We start from the raw sequence: 24,319 nt of genomic DNA on the forward strand, positions 1-24,319 counted from the left end.
TAGCAGGTACAGAACCCTGGATTTAATGCCCAGCATGGAGGAGAACACCAACAACAAAGCTAGTGTAGAAAACAACTGGTGGACTGGGGAAGTAACATTGGTTGGTAGAGTGCCTGCCTAGCACTGGGAAGATGGACCAGGGTCAAGTCATCTTCAGGTGCATAGTCAGTTCAGGGATGTCCTGGCTTACATGAGACCTGTCTTATCTTAAAAACAAAAGCCAATGTGGCTAAGGGTCACAAAATATTAAATGGAGGGGGTAATAGATATATATGTGTTATATACACATATAATATATGCATACATTTGTGTATATATTTTTAATCTTAACATATAATTATTGTCCCCCAAATTAGTGTATGTATGTCTATATATGCATGTATGAAATCTTTTTCATGGAAATTTTACATTTTTTTATGTTATTCAAATGGAGTTTATATATACTTTCTACATGTGTCTTTTTTCACAGTATATATAAAATAGTTCTCAATCATGTTTGTAAAGTATTCCTATCTTAATTATACTCATTCTTACTTTATTTGCTCTCTTGGAGCAAAACCTGTAATTGTGCTCTAGGATAGGAGTATCTACTAGTAGAAAGACATCTCGTCTCCTTTTTTGAATTCAATATTTATGTTTTCTTCTGGAGGGTTTTTCTTTGAGACAGAGGCTTGTTAATTATTGCTCAGGCTGGCCTTGAACTTGTTTTGTATCCTAGATAGGCTTCCAGAGTGTCTGGGATTATAAACCTGTGCTATAAGGCCTGGCTTCACCCAGGGGTTGGTTGGTTTGTTTGTTTTTGTTGTTGTTGCTTCCAGACAGGGTCTCTCTGTATGGCCCTGGCTATCCTGAAACTCACTCTGTAGACCAGGCTGGCCTTGAACTCAGACATTCACCTGCCTCTGCCTCTTGAGTGCTGGGACTAAAGGCATACACCAGCACCGCCCAGCTCTGCTCAGAGTTTTTATTGGACCTGAAAAGAAGAGTCTAGTACTTGAGTGAAAGAGGAAATGTGTTACATACAAAAGGCAAAGGCTTTGAAAGAGAAGCAACTACAGAGTGCAGTGAAGGGAAACTTGTCTCTCTCGGTGTGAAAATGTCCTCATGCTGTCTGTGAGATGACTTAGCTATAAAGCACAGTGCTGGCTCCATGGGCCTGGGGACTCCAGTTTGACCTCTGAAACCCATGTAAAGGTAGAAGAAGTCTGCACAGAGTTATTCTCTGACCACCACCACCACTGTACTGTGTTGTATGTGTGCACACATGTGCACATGCACGCGCACACACATGTAATAATAAATGAAAAAAGAAAAAAGTTTTTTCAAGACAAGGTTTCTCTGTGTAAAAGCCCCTGGTTGTCCTGGAACTTGCTCTGTAGACCAGTCTGGCCTCGAACTCAGAACTCAGAGATCTTCCTGCCTTGCTTCCCGAGTGCTGGGATTAAAGGTTTGTGCCATTACACCTGCCTACTTGCTGCTGTAGAGGACCCAGGTTTAGTTCCTGTGGTGGCTCACAGCTATCCATAACTCCAGTTCCAAGGGATTCAACACCTCACTCTGACTTCCTCCTGCATGTGCTCGACATACATGCATTTCAGGCTAAATGCCCATTCACATGAAATAATAAATTTAACAAAATGTGCAGAGAGCAGTATAACTAATAGTTGTCTGCATATTGTTGGTGTTCAAGGAATCAATATTTTATTTTACTTGCTTCTACTTTAAAAACTTTTTTAAAAAAGCATTTGTGTTTTTAACATGTTCTGTCGTGCACCTGTGAAAGTAAGACAGAGTCTCTCCCTTTACCATGTGGGTTCTGGTGATGGAACTCCAGCTGCCATGCTGGGCCACAGCTGCTGCTGGCTGTTGAACCATCTTGCCAGTTCCTCAGTTTTGAAGAAACAGTGTTATAGATGGTACTCCTTCCTTCCTGAGATGTAATTGTTCTCCCCAAGTAGATGCTTTTTAAATTGAATGAGTATTATAAACCATAAGTATTTTGTTTGTAGTATATGACAGTACAATGAAATGTCAGCAGAAGCCGGGTGGTGGCAGTGCATGCCTTTAATCCCAGCACTCGGGAGGCAGAGGCAGGCAGATCTCTGTGAGTTCGAGGCCAGCCTGGTCTTCAGAATGAGTTCCAGGAAAGGTGCAAAGCTACACAGAGAAACCCTGTCTTGAAAAACCAAAAAGAAAAAAAAAGAAATGTCAGCCAAGTTGTATCTGTTCTGAAATATGTACCTGTAGCTTACTGTACCTCCTGTACAGTTCCTTATTATATGAACATAACACAGGATAGTAACTGGAATTGACGTTTTTTTAACTTTTCTTACTGTGGTGCTGCGGTAAATGCCTTTTGAATGTCAGTATGTGAGTTTTTCCAGGATAGTCACTTAATTGCTAAAGAGTAACAGGGAGGACATTTTATTCATCAAGTGTTTTATTGGAATTAACTATCAGTGAGGGAAGAAAACACAGTTATGTCTATTGTTGGGAAAAAAAGAAAACTATGAGTGTTTGAGAAGATAAATGTTAGCTGGGCCTGGTGGCACACACCTTGCACTTGGGGAGGCAGAGGCAGGTGGATCTCTGTGAGTTTGAGGCTGGCCTAGTCTACACAGAGAGAGAGTTCTAGGACAGCCAGGGCTACACACAGAAACCTTGGTTCGGGGATGGGGTGGGGATAAATATTAAAGAAAAAAACCTAAAACTTGAAGTCTAATCTTTTATTAATTATTTAGGAATGGAGAAAGTCTTTAAAAAGTTGGAGCAAACTTTCCAGAACAAATAATTGCCACATAAAGATGGATGTGATCAATAATCTCTTTCAGACACACACCCACACCCACACTCGGGGCGGGGTGGGGGTGGGGGTGGGGGGTGGGGGGTGGTGAGTGATTTGGGGTGGGGAGAGGGAGAGGGAGATGAGAAAGGGCTCTCAACTTCCAGACAACCTGCCAAACCCACCTGCTTACCCTGCCCTCTTCTAGCCTCACCTCTGCTCCTCCCTCCATCTCCTTCAACCTCCTGACTTTGTCAAGTTTACTTTGTCTTGGGCTTGAGTGATTACTTTTATGTAGACTAGGGCTGTTTTAGAAACTAGGACATGGGACATTCTACCTTAGACTGGCTAGACTGCCCATCCTGTTCACCTATTTATTATCTTATTTATAACACTTTATTATAAGTATTGTAGTATTTTCTACTCTCCACTGACTGTCTCTTATTGTCTTGTGTCCTCTCAAGTAAGGTAGTATGCCTTGTCATTCTGTGTCACTGGTTTAGAACAATATAGGTATACAGAGGTGTGTAGAAAATACAGCATTTTGGCTGAGTGGTGATGGTGCACGCCTTTAATCCCAGCACTTGGGAGGCAGAGGCAGGTGGATCTCGGTGAGTTCAAGGCCAGCCTGGTCTACAGAGCGAGTTCCAGAACAACCAGGACTGTTACACAGAGAACCCCTGTCTTGAAAAAACAAAAAACAAAACAAAACAAAAAAATACAGCATTTTATCTTTACTCTTAATTTTATTATGGCAACTTGAAATGTTAAATAGAAATAGTATACACAGATCATGCATGAAAGTGTGAATGTATTTAATGCTATTGAACAGTTTACTTAAAAATGGTTAAAATAGTAACTTTTCTGTGTCATATGTTTTACCATGATTAGGAAACAACAATAACCCCCCTCATACTCTTGTCATTGTGTCATCAGTTGATAGAATGACATTTGGGTTGTTGCCAAGGTTATAATAAAAATCTACTTAGCCTGGATTAAGTGAAGGAGAACTTTATTAATAAGGACAAGGAAAGTCACATGCTGCTCATGGACACTGACCCTGGAAAGAAAAGGCAAAAGTCAAAGCTGTTTCTGCACTGTCTCAGGGGATGGCTGCAGTGCCTTTGTATATCCACTGTAGTCTGTGTAGAGGAAATGATGCATTGTTTATCAAGCTTTAATAACTTATTTTTTTTTTTTTTTTTTTGGTTTTTCGAGACAGGGTCTGTTTGTGTAGCTTTTGCGCCTTTCCTGAAACTCACTCAGTAGCCCAGGCTGGCCTCGAACTCACAAAGATTCACCTGGCTCTGCCTCCCGAGTGCTGGGATTAAAGGCGTGCGCTGCCGCCGCCGCCGCCGCCGCCACCCGGCAATAACTTCTTTTTAAGTAAATATATGAGGGGTTTTGACTGGCAATTGTGGCTTTGTATGTATAGCTATAGTTATCATTTATCAGAAGGACATTTCATTCTCTTTTCCCATCTTGTATAGGTTGTTTCCTAGAAACATGGTTGTTTGTTGGACTTGATCTCACAGCCCAGTGAGGACATCTTTACTGATAATGTCAAATTCAGGCTACCCTCCCAACCAAGGAGCTTTCAGCACAGAGCAAAGTCGTTATCCTTCACATTCTGTCCAGTATACTTTTCCCAGCACCAGACACCAGCAGGTAAGTCATATTAGCTCAAGATACTTATGTACTTTGTGGTTTCACCTTTCCTATGCAATAGATTTATTGGCTAGTAATGGAATGTACTTGTTATTTCATTCATTCATTCATTCATTCATTCATTCATTCATTTTGTTTTTTTGAACACAGGGTTTCTCCGTGTAGTTTTGGTGCCTGTCCTGGAGCTCACTCTGTAGACCAGGCTGGCCTGGAACTCACAGAGATCCGCCTGGCTCTGCCTCCCGAGTGCTGGGAATTAAAGGTGTGCCTCACCACCGCCCGGCTATTATGATTTGTCTCTTTCTTTCTTTCTTTCTTTCTTTCTTTCTTTCTTTCTTTCTTTCTTTCTTTCTTCTCTCTCTCTCTCTCTCTCTCTCTCTCTCTCTCTCTCTCTCTCTCTCTCTCGTTTTTCGAGACAGGGTTTCTCTGTGTAGCCCTGGTTGTCTAATGGCAAGAATCATGCAGGAATCATTCACAGCCAGGTGTGCTGGAACATGCCTATGTTTCCAGCACTTGAGGATCAGAGGCTGGAGGATGGGAGTTTAATACCATCCTTGGCTATATAGCAAATTTGAAGCCCGCCACAGTTAAATGAGGCATCATCTAAAAAACTATACATACATACACACATAAGTGCATACTTTATATATATACATATGTCTTCAAAAATTATATGTTTAACATACACACACACACACACACACACACACACACACACCCCTTCAGTCATCTACAAGGAGCCAAAGTTTGAGAATTAATTATCTGTCTTTTTTTTGTTATTGTTGTTTTGTTTTGTTTTTCTGTGTTGCTCTGGCTGTCTTGGAACTTACTCTGTAGACCAGGCTGGCCTTGAACTCAGAGATCTTCCTGCTTCTGCCTCACTGCTAGAATTAAAGGTGTGTGTCACCACCTCCCACTTAATTATCGGTCTTCTTATTGTGGTTTTCTGCTAGATTTCAGAGATTGAACATCCCTCTTATTTTTTTACATTTATTTATTTTGTATGTGCACATGCTCTAGCATATGCATCCAGGTCAGAGGACTGGAGGCGGTTATGTCTTGCTACCGTGTGGGTTCCAGGGATTGATCTCGGGCTGTTAGGCTTGGCTCTAAGTACCTTCATCTGCTGAGCCATCTCACTAGCCCTGTTGCTCTGATTTTGATTGTAGGAATTCACAGAAAAGAGTAAATTGTTGACAGTCTCTAGGATAACAGCTTATTTACATTTCATGCTCTGGTTTAAGCTGGCTAGATAATTTGGTCCCTCCTTAGTTTTAGAATAGATACCTCTACCTCAATGAGAGATTTGATGGTAGGAAGGTGAGGAAGTTTCTGTAACTTAACCTTTTGAAAATGAAATATGAGGTGACGCTCCCAGCTTATTGGACAAAAGCTAGCAATGTAAGAGATTTAAAGAAAAGTACGAAAGGAATGTTGGGTGTGGTGGCATCTGCCTGTAACCCTGGAACTCAGTAAATGGAAGCAGTTGTATTCCAGGTTCAAGGACAGTATGGACTACATAGCCAGACTCTATCTCAAAAACAAACAAAACAAGGAAAGGAAGAAATGTATCTGAATTAGGATTTCTTTGCTAATATAAAGCACCATGACCATAAGCAACGTGAGGAAGAAAGAGTTTATTTCATCTTAACAACTCTCAGGTCATACTCCATCACTGAGGGAAGTGAGGACAGAAACCTGGAGGCAGGAACTGAAGCAGAAGCCATGGAGGAGTGCTGCTTATGGGCTTGCTCCTCATGGTTTGCTTAGCCTGCTTCTTTATACACCCCAGGGCTACCTGCCCAGGGGTGACACTGCCCACAGTGCTGAGCCCTTCCACATCAATCATCAGTTAAGACAATGCCCCATAGGCCAGTTTGGTGGGGCATTTTCTCAACTGAGGTTCCTTCTTCCCAGTGATTCTAGCTTGTGTCAAGTTGACATAAAATTAGACACAAAGCCGGGCGGTGGTGGCGCACGCCTTTAATCCCAGCACTCGGGAGGCAGAGGCAGGCGGATCTCTGTAAGTTCGAGGCCAGCCTGGGCTACCAAGTGAGTTCCAGGAAAGGCGCAAAGCTACACAGAGAAACCCTGTCTCGAAAAACCAAAAAAAAAAAAAAAAAAAAAAAAAAAAAGACACAAAATGAAATGGTCATCTTGGAGAATAACAAAGCACATTTATCAATCATATATAGTTGAGTATTACTGAGGACTCCTTTGAAATATGGTTCTGATTTGGAATGAGAATGGATATCCTTATATGTCTCTGCAGAAAAACTTGGATTTTTTTGTTGATGCTCTTGTTTGGCTGAAGTTGCTTTCTGTTCCTAGGTTGACAATTTTTATCATGATTGGGTGTCAAGTTTTATTTATTCTTGCTCCAGTGCTATGCATGTGATTGCTGATTTTCTGGATCATTGTGTTACTGTTTTGTTTGTTTATATTACCGTGTGTGTCTCTGTGTGCTTATGGAAGTCAGAGGATGGCTTGGAAGGGGTAGGTTCCCCTAATTGTTCTTTGATCAGAAACAGTATTAACCCAGCCTTATGACTTTTCACTCTCTGCAAAGACTTAAGGGAACCAAATCCATGTTTAAGAATCTTTTTGTATGTAATTCTCTCCTCTGTAGAAGTCTTTAGAAATTCTGACTTCTCTAAACCTCTTATCACTGTGTCTTCAATAACCATGATTGTGGAGCCCTGTTTGAATACCCAGGGCTGTAGACTTTAAAATTGATTCTAGGCAGAAAGGTTACAAACAATTTTCTCTCAGAGGTCACATCTTATACAGCCTGTTGCTCTCTATCTGAAAATAGTTTCTATGAGTTTTCCATTTGCCTGCCTGCCTGCCTGCCTGTCTGTCTATTTATTTGAAGCAGGATCTAACTGTGTAGCTTTAAATTCCTTATGTAGCCCAAGTTGAGTGCTGGGATTCTAGATCTATGCACTTGTGTCCAGCTGGATTCTACCATTTGATTTTTCTGAAGTTACCCCCACCCACAACCCCCATGAGACAGTCTAGACCGTGGTACATGATCGAAACTGGAGGCTGCTATGTACTGTTGCGTCATCTTTTTTCCTCCCACTCATTTTTGAATAATTTAAAACCCCCAAATCTTTAAGAGAGCGTCAGTGGCTGATATGTTTTCAGAGTTCTGAAATTGTGAAAACTTGATTGTTCTTGAGTGAATGATGCTCTCGCTACAGAACTTACAAAGTCAAAGCTTTTCTTGGAACCTGCTCTGTGCTGTTGCCTGTCTGCTTCTGTTCATTTCTGCTGATAAGCCAGTGCTCTTCTTATGATCCTTGTTTTAGGAAGCCTGTGGTTTGTGTTTTGGAACATGTAGTAAATCATTATCCTTGGTTTCCTACATTAAAAAATTAAATTTGCATTATTTATTTTTATGTGTATGTATGTGTGCTACACTACATATGTGGAGGTCAGACAGCCTGCTGGAGTTGATCCTCTCCTTCCCCGTATGGGTTCCAGGGATTGAACACAGGTTTTTACGGCTGCAGGCAGGACCTCCACCTGCCGAGCCGTCTTCCAGCCCTCTAACGTTTTTAATGTATCGACTGTGGACTAATTTTAAACTACCTTAGCTTTTCTCCTTGGTTCTTTTAACCTAAAGGACTGTCATTTCTAACTTCAGAGAAATGATGTGTTATTTCTTAGGATATTGCCTGTTACCTGTCGTGGTGGGTGTGTTTTTCGTACCTATGTTATGATTCTCTGAATGACTTCTTCCAGTTGTCCTCTGACCTCCACTTATATGCCATGGCATGTGTACAACCTATTCCTACTTCCACAATAAATTAAATAAATGTAAAAAAATGTAAGTAAGGAATTGGAATGATGACTCAATGGTTAGAGTACGTGCTGCTCTTTCAAGGACTGGAGTTGGGTTTTCAACACCCACATCTATAATTCCAGCTCCAGAGGTTCCATCCAACACCTTCTTCTGGGCTCTGAGGTTATCCACCTGCGTGTGTGCATACATAAAACAGGCACTCACATATACATAAAGGGGAAAAAAATCTTACTAGAAATAATTAAAATATTGGTGAAAAATTGGCTCATTAAAGGATTAAACTTGTCATTGCTATTTGTTTTCATACTTATTGGTTCCTCCTAATTACTTGATTTAACTTCATGATGGAGTTCTTATTTGTAGTTAACAGTTAACTTACAATTATTTTACTACCAGGAATTTGCAGTCCCTGACTATCGCTCTCCTCATATTGAAGTTAGTCAGGCATCACAGCTTTTGCAGCAGCAGCAGCAACAGCAGCAGCAGCAGCAGCAGCAGCAGCTTCGAAGACGACCTTCCTTGCTTTCAGAATTTCACCCAGGTTCTGACAGGTAATGGGATTTCTTTTATGTTCCTACTTAGGGCTAATTGAATTACATTATTTATTATTTTTAATTTTTTACTAACAAAGCTTCAACTGGTCTTTTTTGGTTTTTTTTTTTTTTTCCCGAGACAGGGTTTCTCTGTGTAGCTTGGCGCCTCTCCTGGAACTCACTTGGTAGCCCAGGCTGGCCTCGAACTCACAGAGATCCGCCTGGCTCTGCCTCCCGAGTGCTGGGATTAAAGGCGTGCGCCACCACCACCCGGCTTTTTTGGTTTTTTGAGACAGGGTTTCTTTGTATAGTTTTGGTGCCTGTGCTGGATCTTGTTTCTGTAGACCAGGCTGGCCTTGAACTCACAGAGATCCGCCTGGCTTCAACTGGTCTTTTACACAGTTTGTGTTTTGAGTTCTTGTATTGATTTTCCTTGAACTCCAGAGCCTCGTTTTCAGTCTCCCATGTGTTGGTTGATTGCAACACCTGTCTCAGATCTCTGTTTTTTTTTGTTTTTTTTTTTTGTTGTTGTTGTTTCATTAAAAAAAATTATATGAGGCCGGGTGGTGGTAGCACACGCCTTTAACCCCAGCACTCGGGAGGCAGAGCCAGGTGGATCTCTGTGAGTTCTAGGCCAGCCTGGTCTACAGCGTGAGATACAGGGTAGGCACCAAAACTACACAGAGAAACCCTGTCTCGAAAATTAAAAAAAAAAAAAAAGAAAAGAAAAAAGAAAAAAGAAAAATTATATGATTACATTTTTTGTTTGTTTGTTTTTTCGAGACAGGGTTTCTCTGTGTAGCTTTGCGCCTTTCCTGGAACTCACTTGGTAGCCCAGGCTGGCCTCGAACTCACAGAGATCCGCCTGCCTCTGCCTCCCGAGTGCTGGGATTAAAGGCGTGCGCCACCACTGCCCGGCTATATGATTACATTTTTAATGAAAATTTACTTGCTTTACTTCATTATGTATATGGGAGTATGCCATGTGTAATGGTTCATATGTGTAAGTCAGATGACAGCTTGTTGGCAGGTATCAGTTTTTTACTTCTACCTTATGGATCTTGGTGATGAAACTAAAGTTTTCAGGCTTAGTGGCAGTCATCTTTATCTGTTGAGCCATATCTCTAGTTTTGTTTTTTGTTTGTTTTGAAACAGGGTCTTCCTTGTAGTCTTGGAACTCACTCTGTAGACCAGGCTGGCCTCAATCTCACAGAGATCCGCCTGCCCCTGTCTCCTGAGTGCCACTATGCCTGGCCCATTAGTGAAGTTGATTCTTTCATGATTTCATCCTTGTATACTGTACTCTGGTTACCCCTCCTCTTTCCTAGTCTCTCCCGGTTCTGCTAGCCCCTTCTTCCTGCGGGTCACTTTCCCCACTTACTAGTCTGACTCGGTTTTGTGTTTTAGAATTTTACTAATGCCATCTGTGTGATTGACCTCCAGGGCCTACGGGCTCACCAGTGGGTGTGCAGCTAGACACTCTGCCTCTCCAGAATCTCCAGGGCCTACGGGCTCACCAGGGGGTGTGCAGCTAGACACTATGCCTCTCCAGAATCTCTCGGTTGCCTTTAGAGCAGCAGTATATTGTAGGCCAGCATGAGTCCTTTCCCTTCTGTACCTGACTGTTAGGAGGACCTGTCTTCTGTGGACCCAGTGCCAGTGTACACTGTTGCCATGAGTTTGTGGTTGCTGTGACCTTGCCATACTTGGGAGATGGTATTTTTTTTTTTTTTTTTTTTTTTTTTTTTTGGTTTTTCGAGACAGGGTTTCTCTGTGTAGCTTTGCACCTTTCCTGGAACTCGCTTTGTAGACCAGGCTGGCCTCGAACTCACAGAGATCCGCCTGCCTCTCTGCCTCTCGAGTTCTGGGATTAAAGGTGTGGGCCACCCCCACCCGGCGGGAGATGGTATTTTACCGCCCCTTCCCTCATCCTCTGGCAATTGCATTATTTCCATCTTCCCTTCTCCGGTGTTCTCCAAACTTTAAGGGGGTGATATAAATGTCTTGTCTTTATTCTCACGTCTTGTGCAGCCTTGGGCCTTTGTGTTTGTCTTCATTTGCTGCAGGAAGAAGACTCTCTTTAAGTATTTGTCTGTGGGTATAAGCATAGCTATTTAGGAGATGTTTTCAGCTAAGTGGCCACTTTATGTTCTGCTGATGGGTCTAAGACCTCTTCAGTCATGGCTTTGAACCAGACTTATAGTGTTAGGTATGAAATTCCTCTTGTAGAGCAAGTCCCAAATTCAGTTAGGGAGCCGTTTGTTGGTTATGGGGCCAGGTTTAGAGTTCAGGGTCTGGGGATGAAGGGTTGAGGGGAGTTAGGAGATTAGAGGATGAACAGAGTGGCTGACAAATGATACATGGTTTATTATAGGCAAGAGCATGCACCCTTGGTCCCAAGGACATTTCATAGAGAATCACACAAAAGTGGCTTCTTTCCAGAACTGGTTACGTAATGAGTTGTATAATAGTCACCTTTATTGTTCACTGATGGTTGTTTGAACATACTGTAGTGGTGTCTGTTTGAACTAAGTCATTCCTGATTTCCACACTAGTGCCATGTTACCTAAACTTCTGTCTGGCTCTTATGACCTCTGTTCCCTTAGTTGTTATCCCTGTAATATCCTGCTACCATCTCACCAGTTAGCACATCTTGCCTGATAGGTTGATACAGTGTATAGATGTAGAAGCTGGATTAGATTATCAGTGTCTTTACCTTACAGCTCACCTGCATTGCACCATCTGGTACCGTGAGATCCAGCCAGCAGAGACAAGTCTTCCAGTCCAGTTTGAACTTGATTTCTCTACACCTTGTAGCCAAGGTTTAGTATAGCTACAGCAGTAGGGTCATACCAGCTAGTTTTGGTGGGTGGTCAAGAGAAATGGCAAGAGCTTGCATTGTTTTGGTGGCCTCTGGAGCCTCTGGCCATCTCCTACAAAGGCATCCCATATTTGGCACTGGAGTTTTTGTTTAGTGACCTGTTGCTTCTTGGACCTGCATAGTCTAGTCTTAGAGCTACTGCCTTCAGACTTTGCTTTGTTTTTTATGATAGGTTACCTTGTGTTTTTCTCATACCCTCTTTATTTTGTCTGACCTTTGCCCTCCATCCCAAGTCCCTTGCCGCCTCCTTTATCTGCTCCTCTCTTTGTTGACATTCTCCACTTTCAGCAGCATCTCTCTCCCATTGAAACTATATGGTGCTGTCTTGCTTGCCTTCCAGTGACTTCCACACCATTGTTCCCATTCCGGTTTCTTACGTACTCCAGATAAACACACAAAACAAAAGACTCGGGCCAGGATCCATATATAAGAGAAAAACATGTGATGTTTGCCTTTCTCAGTCCCAGTTACCTCACTTGATATAATTTCCAGTTATATCCATTTTCCTGCGAGTTTTATACTTTGATTTTTTTCCATAGTTGCATAAATTTTCGTTATCTACTCATCAAACAATAGACATTTGGGCTGACTCTGTTTTCCAGCTATTGTGAATAGAGCTTCAATGAACATGGATGTGGAAGTGTCTCTATTATAGGATATAGATTCCCTAGGGCTTTTGCTCAGGAGTGGTATGGCTAGGTCATGTGGTAGGTCCATATCTATTTTGTTGAGGAATCTCCAGACTGATCCAAAGTGGCTGTACAAGTGACTCCCACCAGCGCATAGAGTGTTCTTTAAAATTATATATATTGGGTGATAAAACTATTTTATTTAGAGGCTTGAGGTCTGAGGAGGTCAGTGGAATCTAATGTCCTCAGTAGGCTAGATCTCCCTGGTCTTTTTATCCCTAAACACTCCATTTTCACTCTTAAAAGTTGTTGGTTTAAAAGTAAATTTTATTAGGGGCTTGGAATATCTCTCTTGATATCCACCACTTGCCAGACAAGCTTGAGGCCTTCAGTTCCATCTCCAGTACAGGGGAAAAAAAAAGTCATTGTATATTTAAGTATGTAGAAGATGTTACAGAAGGATGTATGTGGATAACACAAAGGACGCTGTACTAGAACAAATTAGCATACCCATTGTTCCCTTTTGTGGTGGCAAGAAGCTGTTCTTTTACCATTTAGTGAGAATCCCAAATGCAGGGGCTGGAGAGATGGCTCAGAGGTTAAGAACACTTGTTGCTCTTGTAGAGAACCCTGTTTCATTTCCTAGCACCCATATAGTGGCTCACAACCTCGAATAATTCCAGTTCCAGGTATGCCAATCCCGTCTTGTAACCTCCATGAGTACCAGGCATACAGTGGCGCTCATGCAGGCGAAACACTCATACACATTAAATGAAATAAATAAATCTTTTTTTTTTTTTTTTTTTTTTTGCTATTTTCAAGACAGAGTCTCACTATGTAGCTCTGACTGTCTTGGAAATCACTGTGTGGATCAGGCTGGCCTTGAACTCACAGAGTTCTGCCTAACTCTGCCTCCCGAGTGCTGGGATTAAATGCGTGTGCCCAGCAAATAAATCTTTTTTAAAATACTCTGTATTGGAAAAAACTAATCCCCAATACAGAATATTTTATCACCTTTATTCCTAGTTTTGTGCATTAGATATTTGAACTTACCTATCCATTATATCTGCTGTTTTATAAATTCTGATTATGTCTGCTTTCTGTGTCTGTGTGTCCCTGTCTCTGTGTCTGTCTCTCTCTCTCTCTTTCTTTTTTTTGGAGACAGTGTTTCTTGGGTAGCCCTGGCTGTCTTGGAATTTGCTCTGGAAGGCAGCTGTGCTCATCACTATACCACCAACGCAGTGGAATTTGCTCTGTAGATCAGGCTGGCTTAAAATTCAGAGATCCACCTGCCTTTTCCTCCCTAATGCTGGGATTACAGGTGTTCGCCACCACTGCCAGGCTTATTTTTCTCTCTATATACTTGAATGTTTTTAGATGCCATACATACGTAAGTGAAATCATGTAACATTGTCTTTCTGTGTTTGGTTTATTTCAATGAATCTAATGTCCTCTAGGCACATCAATATTGTAATTAAGGCAAGATCTCATTTAAAAAAAACAACTGAATAACGTTCTCTCTCTCATTTTTTGTCTTGACTGTTGATGTTTCAATGAATGTAAAAGTGTAGATACCTTAGTTTCCTTAGAAACTGTCATAGTCTTTTGAATAGTGACTGTACCAATCTTTACTTGCCATCACTGTACAAGGACTTGTTTTTTCTACATCCTTGTCTATATTTTCTTTTTGATAATAGGAGTCTTTTAAAATTTTAAATTAATTAATTGATTTAGAGACAGGGTCACTATGTTGCCTTGGTTGGTCCTGAACAAACTATATAGAGGAGGTTGGTCTTGAATTTACAGAAATCCACCTACCTCTGCCTCCTGAGGGATGGATTAAACAGGTGTGACACCACATCCTGCCATTTGTTTGATATTTTGCATATTGGTGTTTTGCCTTCATGTGTGTCTGTGCACCACATGTGCAGTGCCCACAGAGTCCAGAAGAGGGCACTACCTCTCCTAGGTCTGTAGTTACAGACAGTTGTAACCCTGTGGCTGTTAGGAATCAAACTTGGATTTTCTTAGAAGAACAGGCAGTGACAGAGCCGTCTCTCCAGCCCAATAATAGGAATCTTAATGGATGGCTAGTGGGAAGTGGCATCTTATAGTCATTTTGACTTGCATTTTCCTATTAATTAATAATATTGAATGCCATTTCACATACATCTTGGCAGTCTTATTTATTTTTTGTTTGGAAAAATATGTAGCCACAGTTTGCTTCTTTTGAAAATTTCGATTTGTGTGTGTGTGTGTGTGTGTCCATATGTCTGTCCGTCGTCGTTGTAAAAGTGTATGAAGGCTAGAGGTAGATGTCAGATGTCTTCTGTATTTGCTTCCTCCTCCCTGTCCCCAGGCATACATTCTGTAGGGTTTTGAATGAGGTAATAGGGACACAAGTTACCAAAGCATAGAACTTGTTTGGTGAATCCTCATCCTCATTATGTTTTCTGGACAAATGTACATGGATACAATATTCTTCGGCCCAGACAGCTTTGTGGAGCCTAGTATTGGCACTCATACCTGGAGTCCCTTCTCCTTCATGGCAGATTTCTGGATTTCTTTGAGTGCCTGAGAGGCAAACTTGTTGAAGTCATGTGATTCTGATTATTGGTGGTACATTTCCCAAGCCAGCCCCTTGTTGACTGCAGAATGGCCCTTCTTTTTTCTGCCCTTCTTTGCTGGAGCCATTCTGCCGGGACCAAGTTGAAACTCCACCTGCTTTAGTTTTTGAGATGGATTCTCTCACTGAAACTGGAACTCCAGCAATCCACCCATTTCTCAGTTTTGTGCATGGGCCCTGGAGATCTTAACTCAGGTCCTCAAGCTTGTGTGGCAAGTGTAATTTGCTGAGCCATTTTCTTAGTCCCAGGTGATAAAATTATCTTTTGGGTTATTTGAATTCTTTATAAATTTTGGATACCAGATAACAATTTTCTTTTTTTTTTGTTTTTGTTTTTTTTTTTTTTTTTGTTTTGTTTTTTCGAGACAGGGTTTCTCTGTGTAGCTTTGCGCCTTTCCTGGAACTCACTCGGTAGCCCAGGCTGGCCTTGAACTCACAGAGATCCGCCTGGCTCTGCCTCCCGAGTGCTGGGATTAAAGGCGTGCGCTACCACCGCCCGGCCAGATAACAATTTTCTAATTTACTGTTTGTCAGCAGAAACTTTTTAAACATTTTTTTTTTTCCGAGACAGGGTTTCTCTGTGTAGCTTTGCGCCTTTCCTGGATCTCGCTCTGTAGACCAGGCTGTCCTTGAACTCACAGAGATCTGCCTGTCTCTGCCTCCCGAGTGCTGGGATTAAAGGCGTGCATCACATTCACACGGCCAGTGTCTGGTTCTAAACCTGAATAGAGCTTAGTTAGTTGTAGGAGATAATGAAGCAGTAGCTTAAAATTCTGAGAAAAATTAAGATCCAAGATATTATATCAGACAAAATTAAGCCTTAAAGCAACAGGCAGGTATTTTTAGACATGAAAACACTGAGCGTCCAAAACTTATTATAGAATTTGTAGGCGATGGAATCCAGCTAAACAAAGAATGAAAGCCACGGGAAGGGACTGATAGTTATAAGCCTATGTAAACTTTAAAAATCCATATTAAGCAATGTTAAATATTAAATTAAATTTTAAATAATGGACCTATTTAAATAATACATGGATTTTTTTGCTTGTTTGTTTTTTGTTGTTGTTGTTGGGGGGAGTTTTCAAGACAGGATTTCTCTTTGTAGCTTTGGAGCCTGTCCTGGAACTTACTTTGTAGACCAGGCTGGCCTCAAACTCACAGAGATTCCTGGTTCTGCCTCCTGAACACATGGAAATGTTAAACTTTGATAGGATTTAAAAAAAAAAGCACAGCTTGCAAACACCTACTAGTAAGGTATGTTTAGAATCTTTAAAGGCATGCCTTTGAAAAGTGTACACATAGTGAGTTTATTTTTCTAAAGTAGAATTTTCAGGAAACTCTCTAAACACCTTTATGTTTTTCATAACTCTTTATCTTGCCTTCTAGCAAGTTTATTTTTGAATTTTTTTATTTTTAAAATTTATATTTATCATTATGATCATCTTCAGTTCTATCTTCTGTTATTCTCCAGTATTGGGTATGTTTTACCTTCTGGTTTTAATAAATCTCACAGTCAAGAGTTGTTAGAAGTAAAATGTAATTAGATGTTACCCCCCCCCCCCCCCCCAACGACCTGAATGGTGACGTTGAAGGTGTTTACCAGCCTGTCTGGCATATGTGGTAGATCTAGGACTTTTTGTATGCTAGGTAAACATGCTACCAACCAGATGTATCCACAGTGGCCAATTACACCTTTGTAGGACTGTAGACTGAATGAGGGTTCCTAGCACAGTGGGCAGTAAAGGACTTAAATCTAGCTTAGACACTCAGACTGCCATGGAAAGTCACAGTTATTTATAGAAAGGGAAAAATTTGAAATTACACTGAACATTTTCCTGTAGCCTTGAAATAGCTTCTTTTTTATGTGCTATATGGATTGCCATGACCTTTAGCCTCATGACAAATGCTGAACTTAATTTTTAATTCTTTGAAAATTTCATACATGTGTGCAATGTATCTTGGTCATATCCCCCACCCCCACACTCAGGTCCCCTCAAAACATTTTTCTCCCAATTTCATCTTTTTCACCTCCTCTTCCTTCTCCTCCTCCTCTCTTTTCTCTCTCTCTCTCTCTTTTTTTTTTTTTTTGTGACTCACTAATTTCTGTAAGTGTTGCCCATTTGCAGATCAGTGCATCTCTGAGCGCATGGGCATTCCTCTTAAGGAACAGTGACTAACTCCTCTCAGCAACTATTAACTGCCAATAGCTACTCAGTTGTGTTGGGCCATCAGGAACTTTTCCCCTCTCCATGCTGGGATTTTTTAACTGGCTGGATCTTTGTGTGTTACCACAGCTGCTGTGAGTTCCTGAGTATGACAGCTGTGTCTTGTCCAGATGTCAGCATTTCACAGCACTCCTTCCTGGCTCTTAACATTCTTTAAAAAATTTAATTATTATTATTATTTTTAATCATATGAGTGTTTTGCCTGCATGTATGTGTATGTGCACCACATGTATGCTTGGTACTCAGTAGGACAGGAAGAGGGTTTTGGGCTCTGGAACTTGAGTTACAAATAGTTGTGAGCTACCATCTGGGTGCTGGGAATTGAACCTGGGTCCTCTGTGAGAGTAGCCAGTAGGGCTCTTAACCACTGAACCTTCTCTCCAGCCCCAGCCCTTACATACTTTCTGCCCCTCTGCTGTGATGTTCTCTGAGCTTTGGAGGGTGCGTGTGTAATATATATATTAAATATATAGCTGAGCACTCAACAGTTACCTCTTGTCAGCACTTGAACAGGCAGACGTCTCTTCAGTAAGAAGCTTTTCTGACCAAAGTTAAGAGTAGCTCCAATCTCTTGAGACCAAGAGCTTGACCAGCTGCTATTCTTTGATAAATTACTTCTGGCTGCTTAGTACAGGGTGCTTCTCTTGGTTACTTTAGCTTTGGATCATGGTCTTATTCTTGGGTCTTCATATCTTGATTTAAATTCTTAAAACATTTAAATAAAAAAAAGTGTGTGGGAGGGCTGTAGAGGTTTCTTAGTGGTTGAGAGCACTTGCTGCTCTTGCAGAGGACCCAAGTTTGGTTCCAGCATCCATATTGTGGCTCACAACCATTAGTAACTCCAGTTCTGGGAATTGATATCCTTTTCTGGATTCTCCAGGTACCAGACATGCATGTGATGCACTTATGTATGTTCAGTTAAATGCTCATCCACATAAAATAAAAATCTTTTTTTGTTTTTGTTTGTTTTTTTGTTTCCTGAATGGTTTCTCTGTGTCGCCCAGGCTGTTCTGGAATATGCTTTGTAGACTGGGCTGGCCTTGAAATTAGAGATCTGTCTGCCTCTGCCTCCCGAGTTCTGAGATTAAAAGGCATGTACCACCACCACTACCTGGCTAAAATAAAAGTCTTTTTAAAAAAAAATCTGTGTATGTGCATGTGCACACACGAGTGTGGTCAAGTGGCCAGCTTTACATAGGTTCTGGTGATCTGAACTGAAGTCCTTATGCTTGCATGCTTAAAATATATTTTATGGATGTTTTTCAGTAACTCAAGATAATTTTACAAATCAAAATCTTGTTTTAAGACTTTCATTTCTAGATTTTTCTATAGAACTTCCTCTTCCTCTCAAAGAGGTATTTAGTTAGAAGTGTTAATAATATTTGAGTGAGGTTCAGGTGTGTCTAGGCTTTTGACATTGTGACATGACTTCATTATCTATAAATGTGTTGTGCTTCATGCATAGCTGTCCTGGGATACATGTGGTGTATGGGCATTGAGTTGGGCATGCCTGAATGTTATTCTGGCATAGGTATAGGGAGTGGCAGTTTATTTTGAAAGTAAGCATAACCTTCATTCATTCTGAAGTTCAACTGGGGTATTAGCAAGGAGTTAAATGTCACTTAACAATTTTCAGGTGTTTTTTGCTTTTTTGCTTTTTGTTGTTGTTGTTCTTTTTGTATTAGGCCTCAAGAAAGAAGAACTGGATATGAACAGTTTCACTCAGGCCCCTCACCAGTGGATCATGATTCATTGGAGTCCAAGCGGCCACGCCTGGAGCCAGTTTCTGATGCCCATTTCCAGCGTGTTAGTGCTGCTGTTTTACCTTTAGTTCACACGTTGCCAGAAGGGTTGAGGTCGTCTGCAGACACTAAGAAGGTAAATGTTTGTTTTCTTGTTCTTTGTAGCTTAGGTCTATAATGTTTATGTAACCGTATTTCAGGCACAGGGCCTAAAAGAAAAGCCCACATTACAGCAGCCTCTAAAGGTTAGTGCTATGGGAGTGAAATGTTGTTAAGCAAAACTATAAACCACAGACTAAGTGCTCCAGATTCTAGTTAGTACCTTTGACTTTTTGGAGAGTGAAAACAGTTTGAGGAGTTCAATAAAGAAGTCTCTTTTGACTAATTCTCATGCATTTTGTGTTGATATGCTATACTACAAAATGTGGTCAGAGGTACTAAAGACAGTCAGTTTGGTCAAATTTGTCTTAATTGTGTGGTGGCAGGGAGGGCTTATGCACCATGGCATGCATGTGGATGGAGGTCAGAAGACAACTTTTAGGAGTCAGTTTTCTCCTTTCATCCTGTGCATCCTGGGGATTTAACTCAGGTCATCAGGCTTTGCAGAAAACAGTCTTATTGTCTGAGTTTTGTTGGGGGGGGGATTTTTCCCCCTCTCTTTGAGATAGGTTATACATATCTAGCCCAGATGGTCTGGAATTTACAGTATAGATCAAACTGGCTCACAGAAATCCTCCTGCCTCTGAATTCTCTGTACTCCACCATGCCTGGCAAATTTTGTCAGTTTTTAAAAAGCCCTTTTAATTTATTAGCATAGGATACTTAGTTACATGGGTACATAGGATAAAGTTTTATCTAAGGTTTGACTATTTATAATTTTTATCTAAAGAAAATGGTTGCAGAATTATATAACTATTACACACTTAAACTTTAAGATTGATTTCCAGTCATGGTGGTGGGCATACCTGGGAAGATCTCTCTGGGATATATGAGACCTTATTTATTTTTTTGATTTTTAAAGAAAGAAAAGGAAAAAAAAAGAAAAAGAAAAAAAGAGGATCCTGGAGAGATGGCTCAGAGGTTAAGAGGTTGCTCTTTCAGAGATCTTGAGTTTAATTCCCAGGAACCACATGGTAGTTCACAACCATCTGTAATGAGATCTGCATACATGCAGGCAGAACCCTGTATACATAATAAATAAATAAATCCTTAAAAGAGAGAGATTATAAAAGAAAACATTTTCTGTAATTTATAACTATTGATGACAACCTCCTGTTCTCATTAGTTGTTAACTAGAAGCTGGTTATAGTGTGATAACCAGTGTTCAGTGTGATATTCTTTATTTGTTCATTATGGAATGATTAAATCAAATAATTGACATATCTGTCACTATGTACTTAACAATTATTTTTGTGTCATTAACAACTAAAATTTTAGCAACTTTCAAGTATACAATGCATTATTAATTATAACTAAATCCTCATTATCTAACTGCTTTAAATATTAAATATTTCATGACATTTTGAATAATATACTGTATTAACTTAAGGGTTTTTTGAGATCAAATAATTTCCCCCTTATGTTTATTACTTTCTTTTTTTTTTGGTTTTGTTTTGAGACAGGGTTTCTCTGTGTAGCTTTGGAGCCTGTCCTGGAACTCATTCTATAAACCAGGTTGGCCTCGAACTCACAGAGATCTGCCTGACTCTCCTGGGTGCTGGGATTAAAGGTGTGCGCCACCACCACCCGGCGTTTATTACTTTCTTTTGTGATTGTATGTGTCTGTTATGTTCTTATTATATTGCTGTGGATATAGTTTTAATTATCTATTTTACATCTCATTAAATATGTACATTAGCAGATGTTTAACATGAGTGGATATTTATTTTAGAATAAAAAATTTAAGAAACTCTTCAATTGTGCTACATTAACCTTTTATTGTTTGTGATGTGAGGGCCTTGTACACTTGTACACTACTCTAGCACTGAGCTACATTTCTACCCTGTAACCTTTTTACTAATATGTATTAATGGTTTCTCAGTATCATTTTGTCTTTAAAATTTTTAAATAAAATTTTAATTATATGTGTATGTGGATGTCTGGATGTGGACATGTGAGTGTAGATAGCTGAGAAAGCCAGAAAAGGACGTCAGAGCCTCTAGAGCTGGAGTTAACGAGCAGTTGTGAACCACCTGACATGAGTGCTAGGGACTGACTCTGGGTCCTCTGCCAGAGCAATGTGGCGGGATGCTCGATAACCACTGGGCCACCTCTCCCATTTAAGAGTGAATTATTTTTATTCAAGCGGTGTGTGTGTGTGTGTGTGTGTGTGTGTAGGCAAGAAGATAGCTTTTGTGAGTTGGTTCTCTTTCTACCACGTGGATCCTGTTACACTCAGGCTGCCAGGCTTGGTAATACGTGCCTTTACCTTCTGAGCCAGTTCTCTAGCCTCGTCTTCATCTCCACTACTTACGGCTGGTCTCTCATTTGTAGTAATCCTTCTGCTTCTGCCTGCAGAGTGCTAGGGTTTTAGGTGTAAGCCACCACACTCAGCTGCTTTTTTATTTTTACACAAAGAAATCTTCGTTGAATCCTTGATACTTGTTTCTCATGGTCTACTGGTATTTTGGTCTTATAAGTGTCAGTGCTTTGAATGCTTGTTTGTACAAATGACAGAAATATTGTCGGGCATTTCAAAAATTGTTGGAAATTTTAAATTAGTCTAACTCAAAATTTAATTAGTGACACCACCCCCTCTTCACCTCCTTTTTTTTTTTTTTTTTTTTTTTTTTGCTTTGTAAGACAAGGTCTCATAGCCTTGATTTGCTATTTCACAAGACTGACTTTGAACTCCTAATCCTACTTCTACTCTCCTAGTGCCAGAATTAGAGGCGTGAGCTATCCTGCTTGGTCTCAGTTAATTTCTTCTGAAACTCAAGCCAGCAGCTCAGCCAGTAATATCTAAAACCAAACATTGTAACACAGTCTAAAGATACATTAATGTGATACATATTAAATAATGATAGTATGAAAGTATTTAGTTTTTATTTCCATAATTAAACCATTTTGTTTCTATATGATCAGAAAACTTTGTATAATGTATATGTATGGTGTGTGTGTGCATGCATGTGTGCATTTTTGCATGTGTGAGGGCTTGTGTATGAGTGTGCATGTAGTGTGGAGCCAGAGGCTGATGTTGATTGCCTTTTTTAATAGCTCTTCATTTTATTTTATTTACTGAGGTGGGGTCATTCACTATCCATTCAGCTAGTCTGCCCAGCTAGTTTCCCTGGGGAATCCTGTCTCTACTTTCTGAACATTGTGGTTATAGATAGGCTACCACACTTGCTTTGCTATTGTGCATGTGTGCTGGGTATCTGAATTCCTGTCCTCATGCCCTCCCCACCCCCCAGACAAGATCTCTGTGTTGGCTGTTCTGGAACTCACTCTGTAGACCAGGCTGGCCTCAAACTCAGGGATCCACCTGCCTCTGCCTCCTGAATGCTAGGTTTAAGGTGTGTGCCACGATGCCCAGCCTGTCCTTACATTTGCATAGCAAATGCTTTATCAGTTGAACCATCTACCAGGCTCAGGGTAGAGTCGTCTTGAATCTAAGCCCAGGTGTTTCAGGCAACTCCTTTTGTAGGATGACATCTATGGGGCGAAGTGTGCATGTATGTGCAGAACGCAGCTGGAGTATAACTGTGAGATGCGCAAATACTGCCAGAAACCTCAAATTCATTACGTTTTGGATTAATTTTTGGTTATTGTGCATTTAGACACCTTTTGTTATTAACATATTTTCATGATCTTCCATTTAATTACACAGCTCCATAGAGTTAGAACCCATATATACTTTATAATTTATTTTCAGGTAGTTCAGCCAGAAAAGAAACAAAACTGTGTGCATAATGAGAAAACAAGTATAACAAAAACCAGTGAACCTGCAGGAAGGGTAGATGGATATCATGTGCTTTTGTCTTTTATTTAAATTGTTGAGATCATATATTAAGTGGGCACAAGCTCTTTGTGGTAGGTAGTAATTAGGTGAGCCTCTGGGAGTTGTGAGATTATCATACCACATGGATTATCACTGTTACAGTATTTAGGGTTTACAAGAAAGCCCTTGATGCACTAAAAGGAACAAAATTTAAATATACAGTCTTCTGACACAGAGTAAATTATCCCATATATATTTTATAGCTGTAGAAAGGGGATCTTAAAACTCATTAAAATGTGGCATGCTCATTGTATATGAGTTATTTCCATTTTATAGTTGAGAAAACATGCTAGTAAAAACTTCAGTGACCTTAGGTTATGTCTCTTGAGTTGGAATGAAAATACAGGATCCCCAACGCCTTCCTGCGCTTCATGGTCCATCAACTCTGTTTTCCTATCCTTCTTTTATATCCTTTCTTTCTTTGTATTTTTAAAAATAGACCCCAAGGATATAATTAAAAATGTAGACATAATACACATGCCCCCTCTCCCCAAAAAAGGAAGTCTAATTCTTACTCTAAGTAGCTATCAGGCTGTTCCAATCCTGTCATAAAAGGAGGCATTCAAGAAATTTGTCTTTGGTTAAATATTTTTACTGTTAATTCAGAAAGGGAAATTAGTGATTTGTACGTTTTTAGAATATGTATAAAACAAGTTTTAGAACAAGTTTTTAAAAACATTTTCATAATCTGCTTGTTAGAATACATATCTCTGTGGTACAAACTATCTCATGTGCATGTGGTAGGAAAGTCAAGAGTTTTATTACCAGGTGATGGTGCATGCCTTTAATCTCAACACTCTGGAAGCAGAGGCAGGAGGATCTCTGAGCTTGAGACCAGCCTGGTCTTACAGAACAAGTTCCAGGACAGCCAGAGAAGTTACACACAGAAACCCCATCTTGAAAACACACACACACACACACACACACACACACACACACACACACACACACACACATTTCAAGGTTCTCAGAAATAAATTCTCATAATTACAAGGCCTTGTAACAAAAGAAAATTTGAAAAGTCTGTATTCATTTTTTGCAGATATTAGCTAGCTGATTTGCTGTATCTTATGCAATGTTGATGAAGATTTGAATTTTCTGCATTGATGTCATAAAGACACATTCCCTTGTCCTTTTTGCTTTTGAAGGTTGATGGCAATAGTCACAGCCAAAAATTGAATTTTTTTATAAGAAACTTAATTCCCTTTTGAACCCAAGAATTTACATTTTAATAGAGGAAGAATGAAGTGAGGGTTCCAGGCCGCTGGAGTTTATACACTAATGCAAAAGTACTGAAACTTAACTGGATTATTGAGTCTAGGGAGAATTATTACTATTTTTTGTTAATGCTTTATTTATGGAGTTCTACAGGTTTAGGGTATAGCTATGATTTTATTTTATCCAGAATACCTTTTTACATTA

The 24,319-nt window shown here is 40.2% G+C and overlaps 1 protein-coding gene and 1 pseudogene across 20 annotated transcripts in view; one reads left to right on the forward strand and one right to left on the reverse strand.

The window, feature by feature from the left end:
- The window catches only part of Ncor1 (nuclear receptor corepressor 1), a 155,133-nt gene that overhangs the window by 17,586 nt on the left and 113,228 nt on the right, over positions 1 to 24,319 (forward strand). For all 20 annotated transcript variants that reach the window (XR_008222298.1, XM_052757109.1, XM_052757108.1 and 17 more), the window contains exons 2-4: positions 4,273 to 4,450; positions 8,658 to 8,812; positions 18,841 to 19,033. Coding sequence is in view for 19 of the 20 variants with exons in the window: in XM_052757109.1 (XP_052613069.1) it covers positions 4,343 to 4,450; positions 8,658 to 8,812; positions 18,841 to 19,033 (456 nt within the window). In the remaining variant the exon portion in view is untranslated. The remainder of the gene's footprint in view (positions 1 to 4,272; positions 4,451 to 8,657; positions 8,813 to 18,840; positions 19,034 to 24,319) is intronic.
- LOC128121982 (60S ribosomal protein L31-like) lies at positions 13,130 to 15,227 on the reverse strand (annotated as a pseudogene).

Source organism: Peromyscus californicus, unplaced genomic scaffold (assembly GCF_007827085.1).
Source record: "Peromyscus californicus insignis strain IS unplaced genomic scaffold, ASM782708v3 Scaffold_3__1_contigs__length_106647218, whole genome shotgun sequence".
In the NCBI taxonomy this organism is placed as follows: Eukaryota; Metazoa; Chordata; class Mammalia; order Rodentia; family Cricetidae; genus Peromyscus; species Peromyscus californicus.